Below are 15139 nucleotides of genomic sequence, written 5' to 3' on the forward strand. Positions count from 1 at the left end.
CCTGTAAAAGAGTATTGGGAAATAATTAATAATGAACTAAAAAAATGTTTTAAAGTACTTTTCCAAAAAAAACCTGAGTCCTTGAAGTTGGGGATAAGTCTGACAGAAATTCCCAGGTGTTGGAAAAGGTTATTTATGTTTGTCACTACTGCAGCTCCTGTTCCTTTAGCCCAAGGGTCTGCAACCCGCGGCTCCGGAGCCGCATGTGGCTCTTTTACACCTTTGCCGCGGCTCCGGGGCGGATACCAGCGAGGGGAGGAGGCACATTGTGCGCCCCGACACTCCCCACTGTGGCGGGTGCTGTACTGGCTGTGACGTTGCATGGGGGCAGTGCGTGCATTAGTCACACACCGTCCCGGCGTCACCTTCCCGCCCACTGTCAGATCGCGGCTCCGGAGATATATTTGTTTTAAATGTCGCAATGGTTTTGCGGCTCCCAGTTTTTTTCCCCTTCGGAAACGGGTCCAAGTGGCTCTTTTTGTCTTAAAGGTTGCAGACCCCTGCTTTAGCCCAAAAATGGAAAATGAGTGAAGTCCTGACTGGCAACTTAAACTGATGGACTATGCGCAGCTTGCGGACCTAACATATAGAATAAGAGAACAAGAAGAACATAATTTTTAAAGAAGACTGGAAAATGTTTATTGAATAAATGGGAGGGGGGAATTGTGTACATATGAAAACGTGCAGGTGTTTATGCTGTGCAAAATGTATTATGTATTGAAGTTCTCACCCTGGGCCAGCAGGGGGATACTGTAGATAGTTTTCACTCAGGTCCACATATGCAAATAAGGGATTGAAAGTGACGTTCAGTGATTGGATAGTTACAGAAAGTGGTTACTGTTGCGTTCTAGTGGAGCTCTGGATAAGCAGGCTGGCTGAACCCTTCAGTTCAGTTCTGTTCTGGCCTGTGAATAAACAAGAGCTGTTTGAAGAATCGCTGTGTCGTCTGATATGTTCACCCACAACTGAACAAAATGAGCCATGGAAAGAGAGGAAGGGAAGTCATTGATATGTTAAGGTTGTTTAAGTGAATATTCTAAAAGGTAAAACAGAAATTTAATAAAAAATATATATCCAGAGAGAGAGAGAGAGAGATTATATACATGATATAAACATGTTGTGTGTGTGTGTGTGTGAGAGAGAGAGAGAGAGAGAGAGAGAGAGAGAGAGAGAGAGATAGATACGGGCATCCAGCAAGTCTCCCTAGGGAGGGCATTCTATGTTTCAACCTTCAGCGTGGTCTAGTTGAGGGAATTGGGCCATACGCGATTCAATTCTCTCCTCCTTTTCTTTCCTCCGCAGTTATTTCCTTACTAGCTTCTACACTAAATACGACCGGATACACTTCATCATCAACACCATCTCCTTGATGAGCGTCTTGATCCCCAAGCTACCCCAACTGCATGGCGTACGCATCTTTGGGATTAACAAATACTGAGCCCAGGTGTCTTTTATATTCCCTTCTGGTGAGCTGTGAGAGGCCAGCAACGTGAGAACCCTGTTTCCTTCGTTCCGGCTGCGTCTTCAGGATACACTTCCACACAATGGCTCCTTTTTAAAAATTTAATTTCTTTTTAAAATGAGCACATGTTGCGCAGGATTCCAAGATCCGACAGAGAACGCAGACGGCTCAAACGATACTTGAATCCTGGGTAGAGTTTAGCTTGGAAGAGAGACAAGGGCTGGGGGGGGAGCTTAAAATGTATTTATTTTTATTATTATTGTTATTATTTTATTTTTCAAGAATCTGAAAATAGATGCAGACAACACTGAGATTTGAAAGGTACTCATAGCTTGCTCTCTGGGTGATGGAAGACATCCAGCCCAGAAGGCTTGGACAGGTATAGAAAGGTAGGAGCCTATTGCAAGGCGATGTTTAGGATGATAGCAAATGCACTTTAATATAAAGTTGTCCCCTTTGGGGGGGATTTGTGACTTGCTCATCGAAAGGGCTATATCAGAAATTTTGAGATGCACACTAGGTATAGATTTCTTTGTGAGTTTGGAAACCTTAGCTGATCATTTATAAATACATTTTAATTATTTGGTAGGCAGTTGGGACAGATTCTCATTCTTTCTTGCAGGGGCATGAACCAGGTTTCTCCCCCCAGTTACAAAAGCAATGCTCTTCAGAGTCTTCTTTGAAAAGCCTTTGCCTATATATCTCAAAGCTTTTCCCTCTCCGAGGTTGAGGGAGTGGGGAACTCCACATGGCAGGTTGAAAACACAACCCAGGGACGAAAAGGAAGAGGGAAGAAATGTTTTGATACTTGCCTTGCAGTGGTTGCCACATTTCGACAGTCGCAGCTGCCTCACTGCGGCGTCTCTTCTGGATGGGAGAGCCAATGGCTGAAAGACCAGGTGGTTTATTTTGACATTGTACAATGACGGCGGTGGAGAAGACACAAGATGAGGCCAAAGGACCCAGGCACCATTTTCCAGTCTCTCTCGGTTGGAAATCCAGCATAAGTTGATTAGGGTTGGTTAGGTACCACTCGTCGTCGATTCATTCGCTGATTCATGCCAGCACTGGGGTTCAGAGAGAGCTATCTTGTTGCTGCCCTCTGTGATGTCTAACTGAGATGTTTCCTGGGCGGCCTCCACCCATGTGGTTTAATGGGCTTTTGCTTTAGTGCCCCACTGTGTCAGAATAAAAAACCCCGTATTGCTCTCTGTCACCTAGAATGCAGATATTTTGGTATACGTCTGACTGCTGGTTGGTCTGCTTCCTAAACACCGGTACAGCAAGGAGGAGGGTTTTCTTCTGCTAATGGATTAGTAAGTGGGTTTATTTCTTTCTGATGCTTCTGTTGGATGGAGGGGGGGGGGGAGAGAAACAGACTCTGAGAGCTATAATACATTATGTCATGTAATCGCCAACAGCCTTTTAAGGTGCAGGCTGCAATTCAATCATGCGGACATCAAGAAAAACGTGTGTTAAGTTTTGGGCATCAGGATCATAGGTATGTGAGTTTGGTTCTTCTTGTCAATGTTGTGTCCTTTGTTTTTTTTAAAAAAATACAATTTCCCTCCCCTTATCCACCCTGCCCCAGGAAATGCACACATTGCTCGCTAGGATATGAGTTTTATGATGGGATTTAAACAGCCTGAGTATTTCCTGGAATCTGTTTCTCAGGCTTGTTAGCTTGGCAACTGAAATGTTTCCTTACCCCACTAAACTGGAGAGGCATCTAAACATTTGAGGCCAGTGCCAATAATTCATAAACCGTTTCCCCAGCTTTATAACTGTTTGGGACACTTCCCTGAAAGGAGGAGGAGGGCATTTTAAACACCACCTCTGCTTTTGGCAGTATCTAGAAGTGATGGCAGGGCAAGTCCACCTGGTTTCAGTGGCCACATCAGCAGTGGTGATGCTGTTGGGCTTTGCAGCAAGCAGAGGTGCTGGGTTGGGCAAAGAGGTTTAAAAGCCTTCTGCCAAGACCAGTATCATTAAAGGGATAGGAGTTGCCCCCTTCTTTCTCTTCAGATGTCCTTACCATTATCTGATTTGGTACAATCTATGTAATAAAACAGATGATTTTAGCTGAGGTTCCTGCATTGCAGGGGCTTGAACTAGTTGACTCTACAATTCTATGTTTCTATCCCTATCCTTGACCAGCGGTTCAAGGCAGCTCAACAGACAAAAATAAAAGCCCCCTTACACCTGCAGCAAAAAATGTAAAGGACAGTTAAGTGGCTATCCGGGGAGGCAATGTGTACTAAAGTCCACAAAGCTTCAGGGAGAATGATGCAAGAAACAAAGGAGATTGAAAACGTGGAGGCAGAGGTGGTGAACCTGCGGGACCTCCAGGTGTCGGGGGACTACAACTCCCATAATCCATGAACATTGGCCATGCCGGCTGTGGTTGATGAGAGCTGGAGTCGAGTGGCACCTGGAGCATGTTCCCCACGCCCTCTATTGAAAGAATTACAGTGGAGCTGTGTTTGGCACAGCTGCGGCCAAACATTGCTTTTGGGCTTGTCACCTGTATGCTTTAGCAGCCTTTGTGTCACACTTGGGACTAGTAATCTTGGAATGGAAGGTCAGGTCCTGGTGTACTTGGAGCTCTCCCTCCAGACATGGAAGGAAAGAGTATCAGCCCTTGCAATTTCCTGTCTGTCAGAGACCTTCTCGGTTGGCCAAGTAGAAGGACCAGGTCCCTGTTCTCTACCTTTGGTTGCCTAACAGAGCAGGACCTTATTCCTGGTTACTCCTGAGGCTGTAATTCCTCAACCTAATGGAAGTCATCTAGCCCTTGCCCAACAACTTGTCATGTTGTTGTTGTTTTGATTGGCACTGACAGTTATAATGAAGTTTAGGTACGTGAGTTTGTGAATTAGGAAGGCGATAGTAGCTTCGAAATTACGGATAGGCAATATATACCACTGTTGATGATGACTGGTGTGGACCAGAGCTTGTCATCTAGGCACAGAGAGGGAGGCAGGGTCTTCCCGGTGTAATTCTTCTCTGAGAGAAGCAAGTGGCCTTCCCTGCTCAAGACACCTGCCAGCAAAGTGGGCTAAGAGGATTAACATTGTAAGCTTTTCACCCAAATCCCAGCGCTAAGATGCTGAGCTGCTATTGACCTCCGTTAGAGCCTGTATTTTTTAACTTCCTGTCTAAGGCAACTTGAAGGCAAGGTACTTTTTAAAATATTCATGAAAAAGGAAGAAAACCAAATTTAACAAAATGTGAAAAATATACCGAGGCTGGGGAAAAGACTTGGCATTGGGTTCTCAGAAAAGGGGGGCAGGGCGGAATAGGCATTTTAATTTTTCTTCTTGAGTTCAGTTCAATTATTAGCTTTTTCCAGCACTAGATCTCCCCGTTCTACCTCCCATTCTTTATTCTGCAAAAGAAAAACAGCTACTAATATTTCAAAATAATAGTGGAATGCTGAACAACCACTTCCCAGTTTTCAGTAATTCAGTGGAACCAGATGAGCCCAGGTTAAAAGTTCAAACTCAGCAGCGATTTTAAGAAATTTTAACCAAACGCACAATTTTAACCCCAGGTCTTGCTTTGATGAAGAAGCAAAAATACCGGGGGAGGGAAACAATCTGCTTCAACGTAGATTTCTGCAATAGAAGTTGTGCTCATTACTTGATGATACGTGTAACTCAATATATGGATAACTTAAAGGGCTTGTGTATTTTTTAACGCTATTCCAATATATAGGTGGTTAAGGCCTTAAACACCGATCTAAGTTGCACTCTTCCGAAAAACAGAATGTTCTTTTGCAAGGGTATAAATCAGTACCCTACTAAAAAGGAAAATATATAGAAAGAGCTCATTAGCACTATGTCTACACACCAGCCAATTTTCATGTCATTCATTGCTCTGCAAACTTCTGCTCCTACCGCTTCTTTTTCATTATTCTGAGTACAGAGGGGATTGTTCAGAGTAGCCCGTTCATCAGCCACAGTGCTCTCAAGGTATTCTAGGCCTGCCTTAGCAACCTGAAGTCCTCCAGATGTTTAGGATGTCCATCAGCCCCAGCCAACAAGGCCCAGAGCTCTAGGATGAAGGGAGTTGTAGAGCAACAACATCTGGAGAGTACCAAGTTGGGGAACTAGCTGTTCCAGGCTGTGTTTCCCGTTGTCAATAAAATTTCCTGTTACAGTTAAACAAAGGGGGTGGGTTTAGCTTTATGAAAATCTAAACAAAACCCTTTACAATGCGAGCTGCCAGCTCACTCTTCTGGCAATAGTTATTGCTACTAGAAAAGTGAGCTTACGTTGTCCAGGCCAAGGCCATATGAGAGAATCAGCTGGCAGATTGTTCATTTACATTAAAAATATTAAATATTTGTGGAAACTTTCAAAACCAAGTGGAGATGAAGAGAGCCTGGGCTGTGGTCAATCCTATATGCTCATTTGCTGAGGACTTGCTCAGTCCTGGCTTTGTCAAACAGAGCAAGCCCTGTTAATATGGCGTGAAACCCATTTGTTTTCCATATTCCCCAATGAAGCTGCTTCTTGGTGCTGACACGAGAGTTCATGCAGTTTCCTTGTTGACCACTTTCTGTAACTCGATACCGTAGAAGGAGCTGCTTTACTAAGTCTTGGCATTCTCCATAAAGAAGGAGGTTTCTGTATACTATAAAATTTAGTTGTTGTGGTTTCTGTGGACAGCAGAACTTATTAGAGATGATGCACCACCCTATCATTTTTAATAATTTGGAATCACTTCTATCAGCAAATTGTTCCCCTGTGTGCGCCCCTAATGGAATATCCCTGGCAGAGGGTAGTGCACATGCCTTAGCCTAACTAAGGATGGCAGGGGGGTGCGGAAGTATAATTGTCTTTTCTGAGTTGCGTTTTAACCAACCCAGTTAGGTCCACTGGGCCTTTTACGAAGAGCCCCAAATTCCTCCTCAGTTTGCCTTGGGAGCAAACAGCGATTGAGCCCTTCCTGCTCTTCTAAAGGAGGTGCTGGGTGGGTAGGTGATAGCCTGCTCCCTTTAATTCACTGTCCCAAAGGCCAATCTCTTCCACCAGCACCCTAGTAATCATTTTGAAGGGGACTCAGAATGCAGTGCACCATTTGCAATATTGTCTCTGGGCCACAAATCTCTCCCCACCCTACATGGCTTTACGGATAAATAAATGCTCTGCATCATTGAAGTGGTGAGTGGAGAGGATGGGATTTCCCACACAAATGTTGCATGTGAACACATTTCTCCTGGAATAATTGTAGGTACCAAGGCTGCTTTGTCCAGGCTGGTGTAATTAAGGTATAAAATGCATCTCGAGCCTGGTGCATCTCAGAGACTGAGCAGAAAGGCCATGCACTGTCTAGGGTTTCTGTTGTCAGGTTCTGTGATAGGTGCAGGAACAATCTGAAACATGGGCCTGTGGTGGTCAAAGCTTCAAGTTATACTAAAATCATGCTTGGCATTAACCATGTGTATGCAATAAAAAGCTGAGGTTTATCCCTTCTCCCATGTGCTACTATCCTCCTGAAAATTACCCCTCTGTGAAGGTGCCCCCCCCCCAGCTGCCATTATCTGCAAACAGCAGCTTCAGGCAAGAAGTGGGTTTTCAGTGATTGAATGGTGCAGGGAATTGCACCCCCTTCTCTGCATTATGTTCCCGATCTAGAATCGCTCCCTCTCGCACACAAAATAAATAGATTGTAAATAAAAAGACACGGGGAATCTCAACACGGGATTCAAGGACTTAATGTAGCATGTTGATAGAAAGAAAATATGGAGCCTATCTGAAACAAATCAAGGTTTTCTTGTGGCTTTTGATGTGGACTCTATGGGGTCTGTGCACACCCAGGACAATGCACAGAGCAGCCTGGAGGAGAACAACCCCTCTCCCAGCAGCTTGCATAGCATGCAGGTTCCACGGAGCAGACTGAGTAGTTGTGTGCTTTGTGCCAAGTCTGGAGCCAAAGTGCTAGCAGATACCTAGAACAGGTGGACCTCCTAGTCCTGGTGGGCACCAAACTCCCATCACCCTTGACCAATGGTCAGGGTGATACTGGGGGTTGTAGTTCAGCAGTACCTGGAGGTCTGTAGGTTCCCCCTCCCTGGGCTAGAGCAGATGATCAGGGCAGAAGTTGTCTCTCAGTGTAGCAGGTGTGAAAGATTTGCAGCAGAACTGGATTTGTTATTTGATGATCATCTAATGGTCAACAGAGTTGCTAGTGTCCCTACTCAAATTGCCTGCGGTTCCTTCCTCCAACAGGCACCTAGTGTGGCTTGGTGAGTAGGGAATCTGTGCCTGAACGGCTGTGCTCCTGATTTGATCCCTAAAACAACAACAACAAGGCTGTTCCTGACCATGAGAACCTCTGTAGCAGCAGAAGTAATGATGGAACACGCAATCGCACAATGGTTCACTCAAAGATCAGTGGAAAGGAAGCAACGTCTTTCCAAGTTGCCACAAGAAAGTTTTGCTCGAAATAAGTAGAACTGGGTTGTGGGGCTGCAAATGGCCTGCTCCCACCCAGATTTTTGCACCAGGTAAAGCATAGTATCATATGGACAGGTCATGTATATGGGACCATGCAGGGAACAGTGTAACAATGATTAAAGGGTCCCTGCCAAAGGGGCATATGTAGCATTTCTGGAACTCTAGAAATGGAAGGAAAAGGGAAAAGACCAATGAGCTCTTTTCACGACTTAACAGCAAGGTGCTGTGTTAACTACAGGAGCTAATACTTGTGGGTTTAATTGCTAATTTGGCATCAATTGGTTGGTGAGGTCTAGGTTTTTCTCTTAGCTTTATAGGCTGTTTACTTCATAAGGGTTTAATTTTAAAACAACAACAATAATTAACTATTTTAAAGGTATGGTAGTAAGCTCTTTAGGAGGGCATGGTAGCTGAGTTGTTGCCACAAACTGCATTTTATGATATGTCTGTGGATTGTTCTTTAATTGTAGTGAATTAACCTATTGTATTGATTTACCATTATCTGTGAAATATAATTTTTAGAATGTAAGTGTGAATGTTCTTTTCAGTGAGCGTTAAATGTTTTACACCTTTGTGTCGAACATAGAATTACGGTTGTGTTGGTTTTATTTTTTTTAATCTTCTTTTGTTTTCTGGATTTGCTCTCGTTTTGTCGTGTACACGTGAGAAAAGAAAACTTTCATCTGGAGAACTTTCTAAGACAAAGTGTGAATATTATTTTTATGAGTCCTTTCTACAGTATTCAAAGACAAACCAATTAAAAAAAATCAGTATTCATGTAATATATCTTGTATGTATTCCTCAAATCTGTACAAAAATATAAGAAAAGCTCTAATGTGTCATTGAGCCCTGTCCTGCTCTTCCCCTGAGTAGGGGAGGATGCCTGAAAAAGACAATGGTGTTTTGACATTGTGTTGAGGGTTCTTGGCTGCTTCCAGATCAGGGCCTTTTTGAGTCATTTTTCATCCTAATGATAGTGATGTAGGAAGCTGCCTTATACCGAGTCAGATCATTGGCCCACCCAGCTCAGTATTGTTTATACCAGTGTATCCCAAACTTGAGTCTCCAGCTGGTTTTGAACTACAACTCCCATCATCCCTAGCTAGTAGGTCAGGGATGATGGGAACTGTAGTCCAAAAACAGCAAGAGACCCCAAGTTTAGGAAACACTGGTTTATACTGACAGGCAGAAGCTCTCAAGGATTTCAGGCAGGGTTTTTTTCCCAGCCTGACCTGGAGTTGCCATAGGAGCTTCTCAGTGCAAAGCAGATGCCCTACCTCTGAGGTAAAAACAGATGGGCCCAACGACTCTTCCCCCCCCCCACACACACACATTTTTTGGCAACTTGCTTGTTCTGTCTCTCTACAAGTCAGCACCATTTAACACACACACACACACACACACACACACAGAAACAAACAAACAAACAAAATCAAGGCACAAAGCACTTGCACATTAGTACCCAATTTTTCAAAATGTGGGAAAGTAACCCATCCAACACAAGTGGTAGATGAACCTGTGAGGAAGGAAGGAATGGCAGACTTGCTGCAGCCTTATTGAATGAGATTTGTTGCTGGCCCAGAACATCTGAGGGAATCAAGGAGAGCATTGATAAAGACCATCAAAATTTCTCAGGGGAAAGGAACGCCTTTCGAGTTTCCACTGGGTTTTCCTGAAGAGCCAAATTTTGTGGTACACTTAGAGGTTCCCGCTGAGGAAAATTGCCTTTCAGTCAGGCAGCCAAGACATTTTTATTCTGCCAGGCTTTTAAGATTTTTTAAAACTGCATTTAAATCCTCCTCCTTTTTTATGCTGCCTTTCAGCAATCCTTTTAAGATATTCTTCTCAGTTGTTATTGTATATATTTGTTGTAACACGCCTTGGGTCACTTTGAGGGCCAATAGGCAGCATATAAATGTTATCTTACAAGAGTCCAAGTAATTATTATTTTTGGGGGGAGACAATAAAAATAGGCTTTACTTATATTTTAAATTGATAATGAAAAGCGTGAAATGCCACAAATAATGCACAATATTATATTCTTGCTCTTGATCTTTCAGGTTTAAAAGGAAGAGGCAGTTTAGAAACTGTTATTTGGTGTAGACACACCTCTCCAAGAGAAATTAATAATTGGAGCTACTGTTGTAGTTAATAGGCAATTACTTATTCCACACTAAAGAGTCATTTTGTCAACATTATTCTATGCACGGAAAATAAAAACAAATATGTTACAATTCTTATCAAAAGGAGGCACCCTTCTCCTAGATTTCAGTATAATGAGCTTCTCAGCATGACTATACTCAACCAAAACTCTTAGGAATCAACTGTCACAATGTGAGTGAAAACTTTATAAAGGCAATGATGCTAATAAGAAATGAGACGACATACAATTTCAATGCCTGCAATCTCCCCATCAATTGCAGGAGTTGCAGATATTAAGAGTAAATTCATTAGCTTAAAGCCACCATTCTTTAGTCTGTCAGCACAACTATCTCAAATGAGTTATGAAATTTGAGTGAACAGCGTTAGGTTTAGGATGATTCAAGTTCCAGGACAAAATTCTACTCCAGCTCAAGATATTGTATACCTATGCAAATTTCCTCACCATCGTGCACCTAAATGATCACGACAATGTTCAAATGCCTCCTGTGAAATATGCTATGGTTTGAATTCTTCAGAACTTGTCAGCTTTAAGGGAGAAAATCGTAAAACCTCGGGGACAATATGCTGATATTTATAAATAAAGCAAATCTTCCTTTTTAAAAAAAATAATAATAATGTTACTACCCCCCACCATTAATAATAATTATTATTTATTCCCGGGGTTGACAGCCTTGAGCATGCTCAGTTCCAACTTTTCTGTGGAAACTTTTGGGCCACCAGGTGGCAGCCACATAAGCATATCTTACAGCCACCAGTAAGAAGAGTTTGGATTTGATATCCCGCTTCATCACTACCTGAAGGAGTCTCAAAGCAGCTAACAATCTCCTTTCCCTTCCTCCTCCACAACAAAAACTCTGTGAGGTGAGTGGGGCTGAGAGACATCAGAGAAGTGTGACTGGCCCAAGGTCATGTGGCAGCTGCATGTGGAGGAGCGGGGAAGCGAACCCGGTTCACCAAATTACGAGTCCACCACTCTTAATCCCTACAAGTAAGGCAGATCCTCCTCGCCTGTCACTTCCGGTCCATCTCACTCACCTTCCAAGTGGGTCACCAACTTCTAAGAATGAAGAAGCAGCTGCTGTGTCCACTTTTCTTCTACACACACAAACACACACACACACACAGAGCTATGGCGCTCTGCAGAGTAACAGGTGTGGACCATATGTGCAAAGCTCTCAGACCTCACATGAGAAACCCCAGATGACCGATCCCATTATAGTTGGTCACTGCCATGCCCATTGGGGCTGATGAGACCTGTAGCCCAGTGACTTCTGACCATGGGCTAGCCTCCTCTGTTCGATACCAAATGGAGGGTCCCTCCTTATCCTGTATCCTGTTCCCACTTCCCAGGTTCTTCCCTTGCTGCTGCAAAGAAAGAAGGATGGAAACTTGACCCAGAACTCTCCTTTTAGGAAAGAGGATGCACTGCAACATTTTGCTGCCCATCCCGCTACTGCCATGTCCATGTCATTTTCAGTAGGCCTGGTCAGTTCTGCGCAGAGCATTCTTGCACCAGACATAAATTTTCAGTTGTGCTGGTCTTTCCCTTCTCATTTCCTGGCAGCGTCTTGTTTTGCTGCATATGCAAAAGACAAAATTAATCTTCTATCTTCCAACATGGTACGAGTTCAATTTTTCATCATCTCTTTCACAGTGAGGCAATGAAATAAAAAATATACATGAAATGTCCTATCTATAGTTTGTTTGTTTGCTACATTTTTATCCCACCTTTCGTCCAGGGTGGTGTACATAGTTCCCCACCCCCCATTTTATACTCACAACAACAGGTTAGGTTAGGCTGGGCTGAGAGAGGCAGTGATTGGCCCAAGGTTCATGGCCGAGTGGTGATTTGAACCCAGGTCTATCCAGCACTCTAACCACTGCCTTCAGGCCGTACTTCTGTAATTAAGGAGATAATTTTGCTTAGTTCACAGATCAGAATTGTGAAATAGGGTGTTGCACTATCAAGACAAACCACCTTATTTCCCTATCAAAATTACAGTATGGGAGAATGTGAGCGAACGTTTCAACTGAGCCACTTTTGAAAGGACAAAGTGTCAGATGCCAAGGCGGCTCAGTAAATTGACCTCCCATAATTGCTGATGGCAAAGCGTTGGGGAAGTGCTATATGAAAACAAGCAGTGCAACAGAATTTCTTTCCTGTTTCATAACATTAAGAGAGTTGCTGGGAAAATAATGCTATTGCAAAATAATGCTATTTTACAGCAACGTCTTCTGTATCACTTCTCCCTCACACTTTTTGCCAGCTGACTTGCTTTCTTCTTCCTCTGTACTAGTCAGAGTCTATTTTAGACCATTTGTAAAAATGTCATGACTTAGCATGGGGGAGGGGGGAGTTGATTCGGCTCACTTTTTTTTATTTTATAAAAGTTTTTTATTGATTTTTCCAACACATAATAAAAGACAAACACATTACAAAACAAAAACATACACCACATTAAACATATACTGACTTCCCCGTACCTCCCTTTCGCTGCATCCTTATTCCAAAGTTCTTTAGCAACCCTTTAATCAGTTTATCTATTGGTTCCCTTTCATTAAATTTCTTTAAACTTAATATTTACAGCTGTATTTCTCTACTTCTTACCCCTTGACATCTCAACACTCCTCAATTTTGATTCAGCTCACATTTAAATCTGAATGCTGTATATCAAATCTACACTTTCCAGAATAACATGATAGCTGAGTTTTCCAACCACCCACCTTCCCCCCCCAAAAAAATGCATCATATTAGGCGAAAGTCTTTGCAAAAATGTGTACACAAATGTGTAATCACACAAAAAGTATGTTGATTAGAAGAAATCCGCACTAAAACAGGCCTAGGCAAACTCCCATCATCCCTAGCTAACAGGACCAGTGGTCAGGGATGATGGGAATTGTAGTCCCAAACATCTGGAGGGCTGGAGTTCGCCTATGCCTGCACTAAAATGTTGGAGTAGTTTTCATAAGGGTTTTTTTTTTAAGAATAATCGCAAATGTGGAGAAATGTAATTAAGACTTGTAAAATGAGAAACAGAGAAGCAAAACTGACAGATTGTTGCATCCATAGGCATGACTCACAAATGTACGGTACTTCACCTAATTTCTCAGACTGTGTCTCATGTTCCCTTGGAAAGTTGAGAAACCCTTGCAGAAGGCTGAGGAATGCAGAGCTGCCACCAAACTCTGCTGAAACTTTGAGGATTTGAGCATGCCACTTTAGTAGCATGTCTCTTAAAATTCATTCTTAAATTTCCACTAAATGCATTTTTTGTTTGTTTAGGTGCCATTGCACAAGTATTTTTAAATGATTTTGAAAGGCTTATGTAATAAAACACTTTGCCACAAATCAAAAGACTGGTTAAAAATCACCTAAATTTGCCATAGGTAAAGGTAAAGGGACCCCTGACCATTAGGTACAGTCGTGGCTGACTCTGGGGTTGCGGCGCTCATCTCGCTTTATTGGCCGAGGGAGCCGGCGTACAGCTTCCAGGTAATGTGGCCAGCATGACTAAGCCGCTTCTGGCGAACCAGAGCAGTGCACGGAAATGCCATTTACCTTCCCACCGGAGCGGTACCTATTTATCTACTTACACTTTGATATGCTTTCAAAAAAGGTGTTTGCTAGGAAGGTAATAGTGGACCGCAGGGTTTAGCCAACCCAACATGTCACTGAACATATCAAAACTGTGTCTTTTCGGACAGAGGAGCAGCACTGAGGCAGCCAATGTCTGCAGAGTTTGCACTGCTTTTCCATTCTGTGATTCCAAAAAATGAGATATTGTGACTTGCAAAACAAAAGAAAATAAAAAGCAGCAGAAGGAAAACAAAAGAGAAAAAATGATTTTATGACCATACAATGTGGATCAACAAAGAGTAGCCATTCTAAGACAAATGTCTAATGTGAAAGCCTCCTTTATTAGATAAACAACAGCTAGGTTGAAAACAATGGTTATTGAGAGAGTTGGCAGGGACCGGATCGATCTGTTGCTGAATGATGTACACATGCATTCCCCCCCCCCCATTCCGCTGTTGCCTTTGGCCAAATTGGAAGTCGGTGTGGGACTACGAGAACCTCTCTGACTGGAGGCAAGGCTGGGATGAACTAAATCTGTCAGTACCATGATAGAACCTGGTATATTACTTTCCACTCTATTGGGGTGGGGGGCAGACCCCTATCGTCATTAGCTAACTCTAGTATCCTTGCACAGCAATTCTTTCCCTGAAGTGAAGCAAGATTTTTATTGTAACTGCTATAATCCTTTTTCTTACCAGAGCCAGAAGGAAGGATTGTGAAATCACTGCTACGGTTGATGGTAGCTCAAAAGCCCAAGGTTTCATCAGTGTGGGAAGGGGAGAAGTGGAACTAAAATGCACAGCATTGAGATAAAGGTTAACACCAGCTTGGTCTTACTTCACTGCTACTGCTGTGATTGATGGAAGTATATAATTCCTAGATTTCATAAGCATGGAAAGAGTGAAACCACATTTCACAGCTGAAATAATGAGGGTGCGGGGTGGGGTGTTTCGAAAGCCTGGTATCAGCACACTGTGCCATAAATGCAAGCCAGAACTGGAAGAGCAGAGCAGAGAGGCCAAGACAATGGCACCAGTTTTCAAAAGTGATCTATTAATTCCATCTACTCCAGAGCTCTTGGTCATACAGCACATTCAGAGATATAGTTGCCAAAGACAGTTACTGCATCAGCCTAGTAGCACAGAGGGATAGCAGAGAGCGGCAATGGTGGACTGCTTCTTTTGGCTTGCTGCAGACATTTTGCCCCCAAATATCTCTTTCCTTAAAGTTCTTACAGTTTTCCTGCCTCCAGTCCTCTCTCTCGGTGGCGTAGCATGGGGGGTGCAGGGGGGGCCGGCCGCAGCGGGCGCAACATCTGGGGGTTAGGGGGCGCAAATCCACAGGTTAGGTGGCGCAAATTACTTGCCTTGCCCCGGGTGCTGACAACCCACGCTACGCCACTGCTCTCTCTCCATTTACTCTGCCCAAAATTGAGTGACAGGCAAGCTGTTTGTCCTGATTACAAGGCTTTCC

General features: G+C 43.3%; 1 protein-coding gene and 1 long non-coding RNA gene across 5 annotated transcripts in view; both read left to right on the forward strand.

Annotated features, from left to right (window-relative positions):
- The window catches only part of ORMDL3 (ORMDL sphingolipid biosynthesis regulator 3), a 32255-nt gene extending 23547 nt beyond the window's left edge, over positions 1-8708 (forward strand). For all 4 annotated transcript variants that reach the window (XM_081886555.1, XM_081886554.1, XM_081886556.1 and 1 more), the window contains exon 5: positions 1303-8708. In XM_081886555.1, coding sequence (XP_081742681.1) covers positions 1303-1438 — 136 coding nt within the window. In that variant the 3' untranslated portion in view covers positions 1439-8708. The remainder of the gene's footprint in view (positions 1-1302) is intronic.
- Positions 8709-10754: 2046 nt separating this feature from the next.
- On the forward strand, positions 10755-11774 carry LOC309355614. The gene is made up of 2 exons (XR_014162563.1): positions 10755-10852; positions 11087-11774. It is a non-coding gene; the product is annotated as an uncharacterized lncRNA (long non-coding RNA).
- The last annotated feature ends 3365 nt before the right edge of the window (positions 11775-15139 follow it).

This window comes from Podarcis melisellensis (assembly GCF_964234715.1).
Source record: "Podarcis melisellensis genome assembly, chromosome: 13".
NCBI lineage: Eukaryota > Metazoa > Chordata > Lepidosauria > Squamata > Lacertidae > Podarcis > Podarcis melisellensis.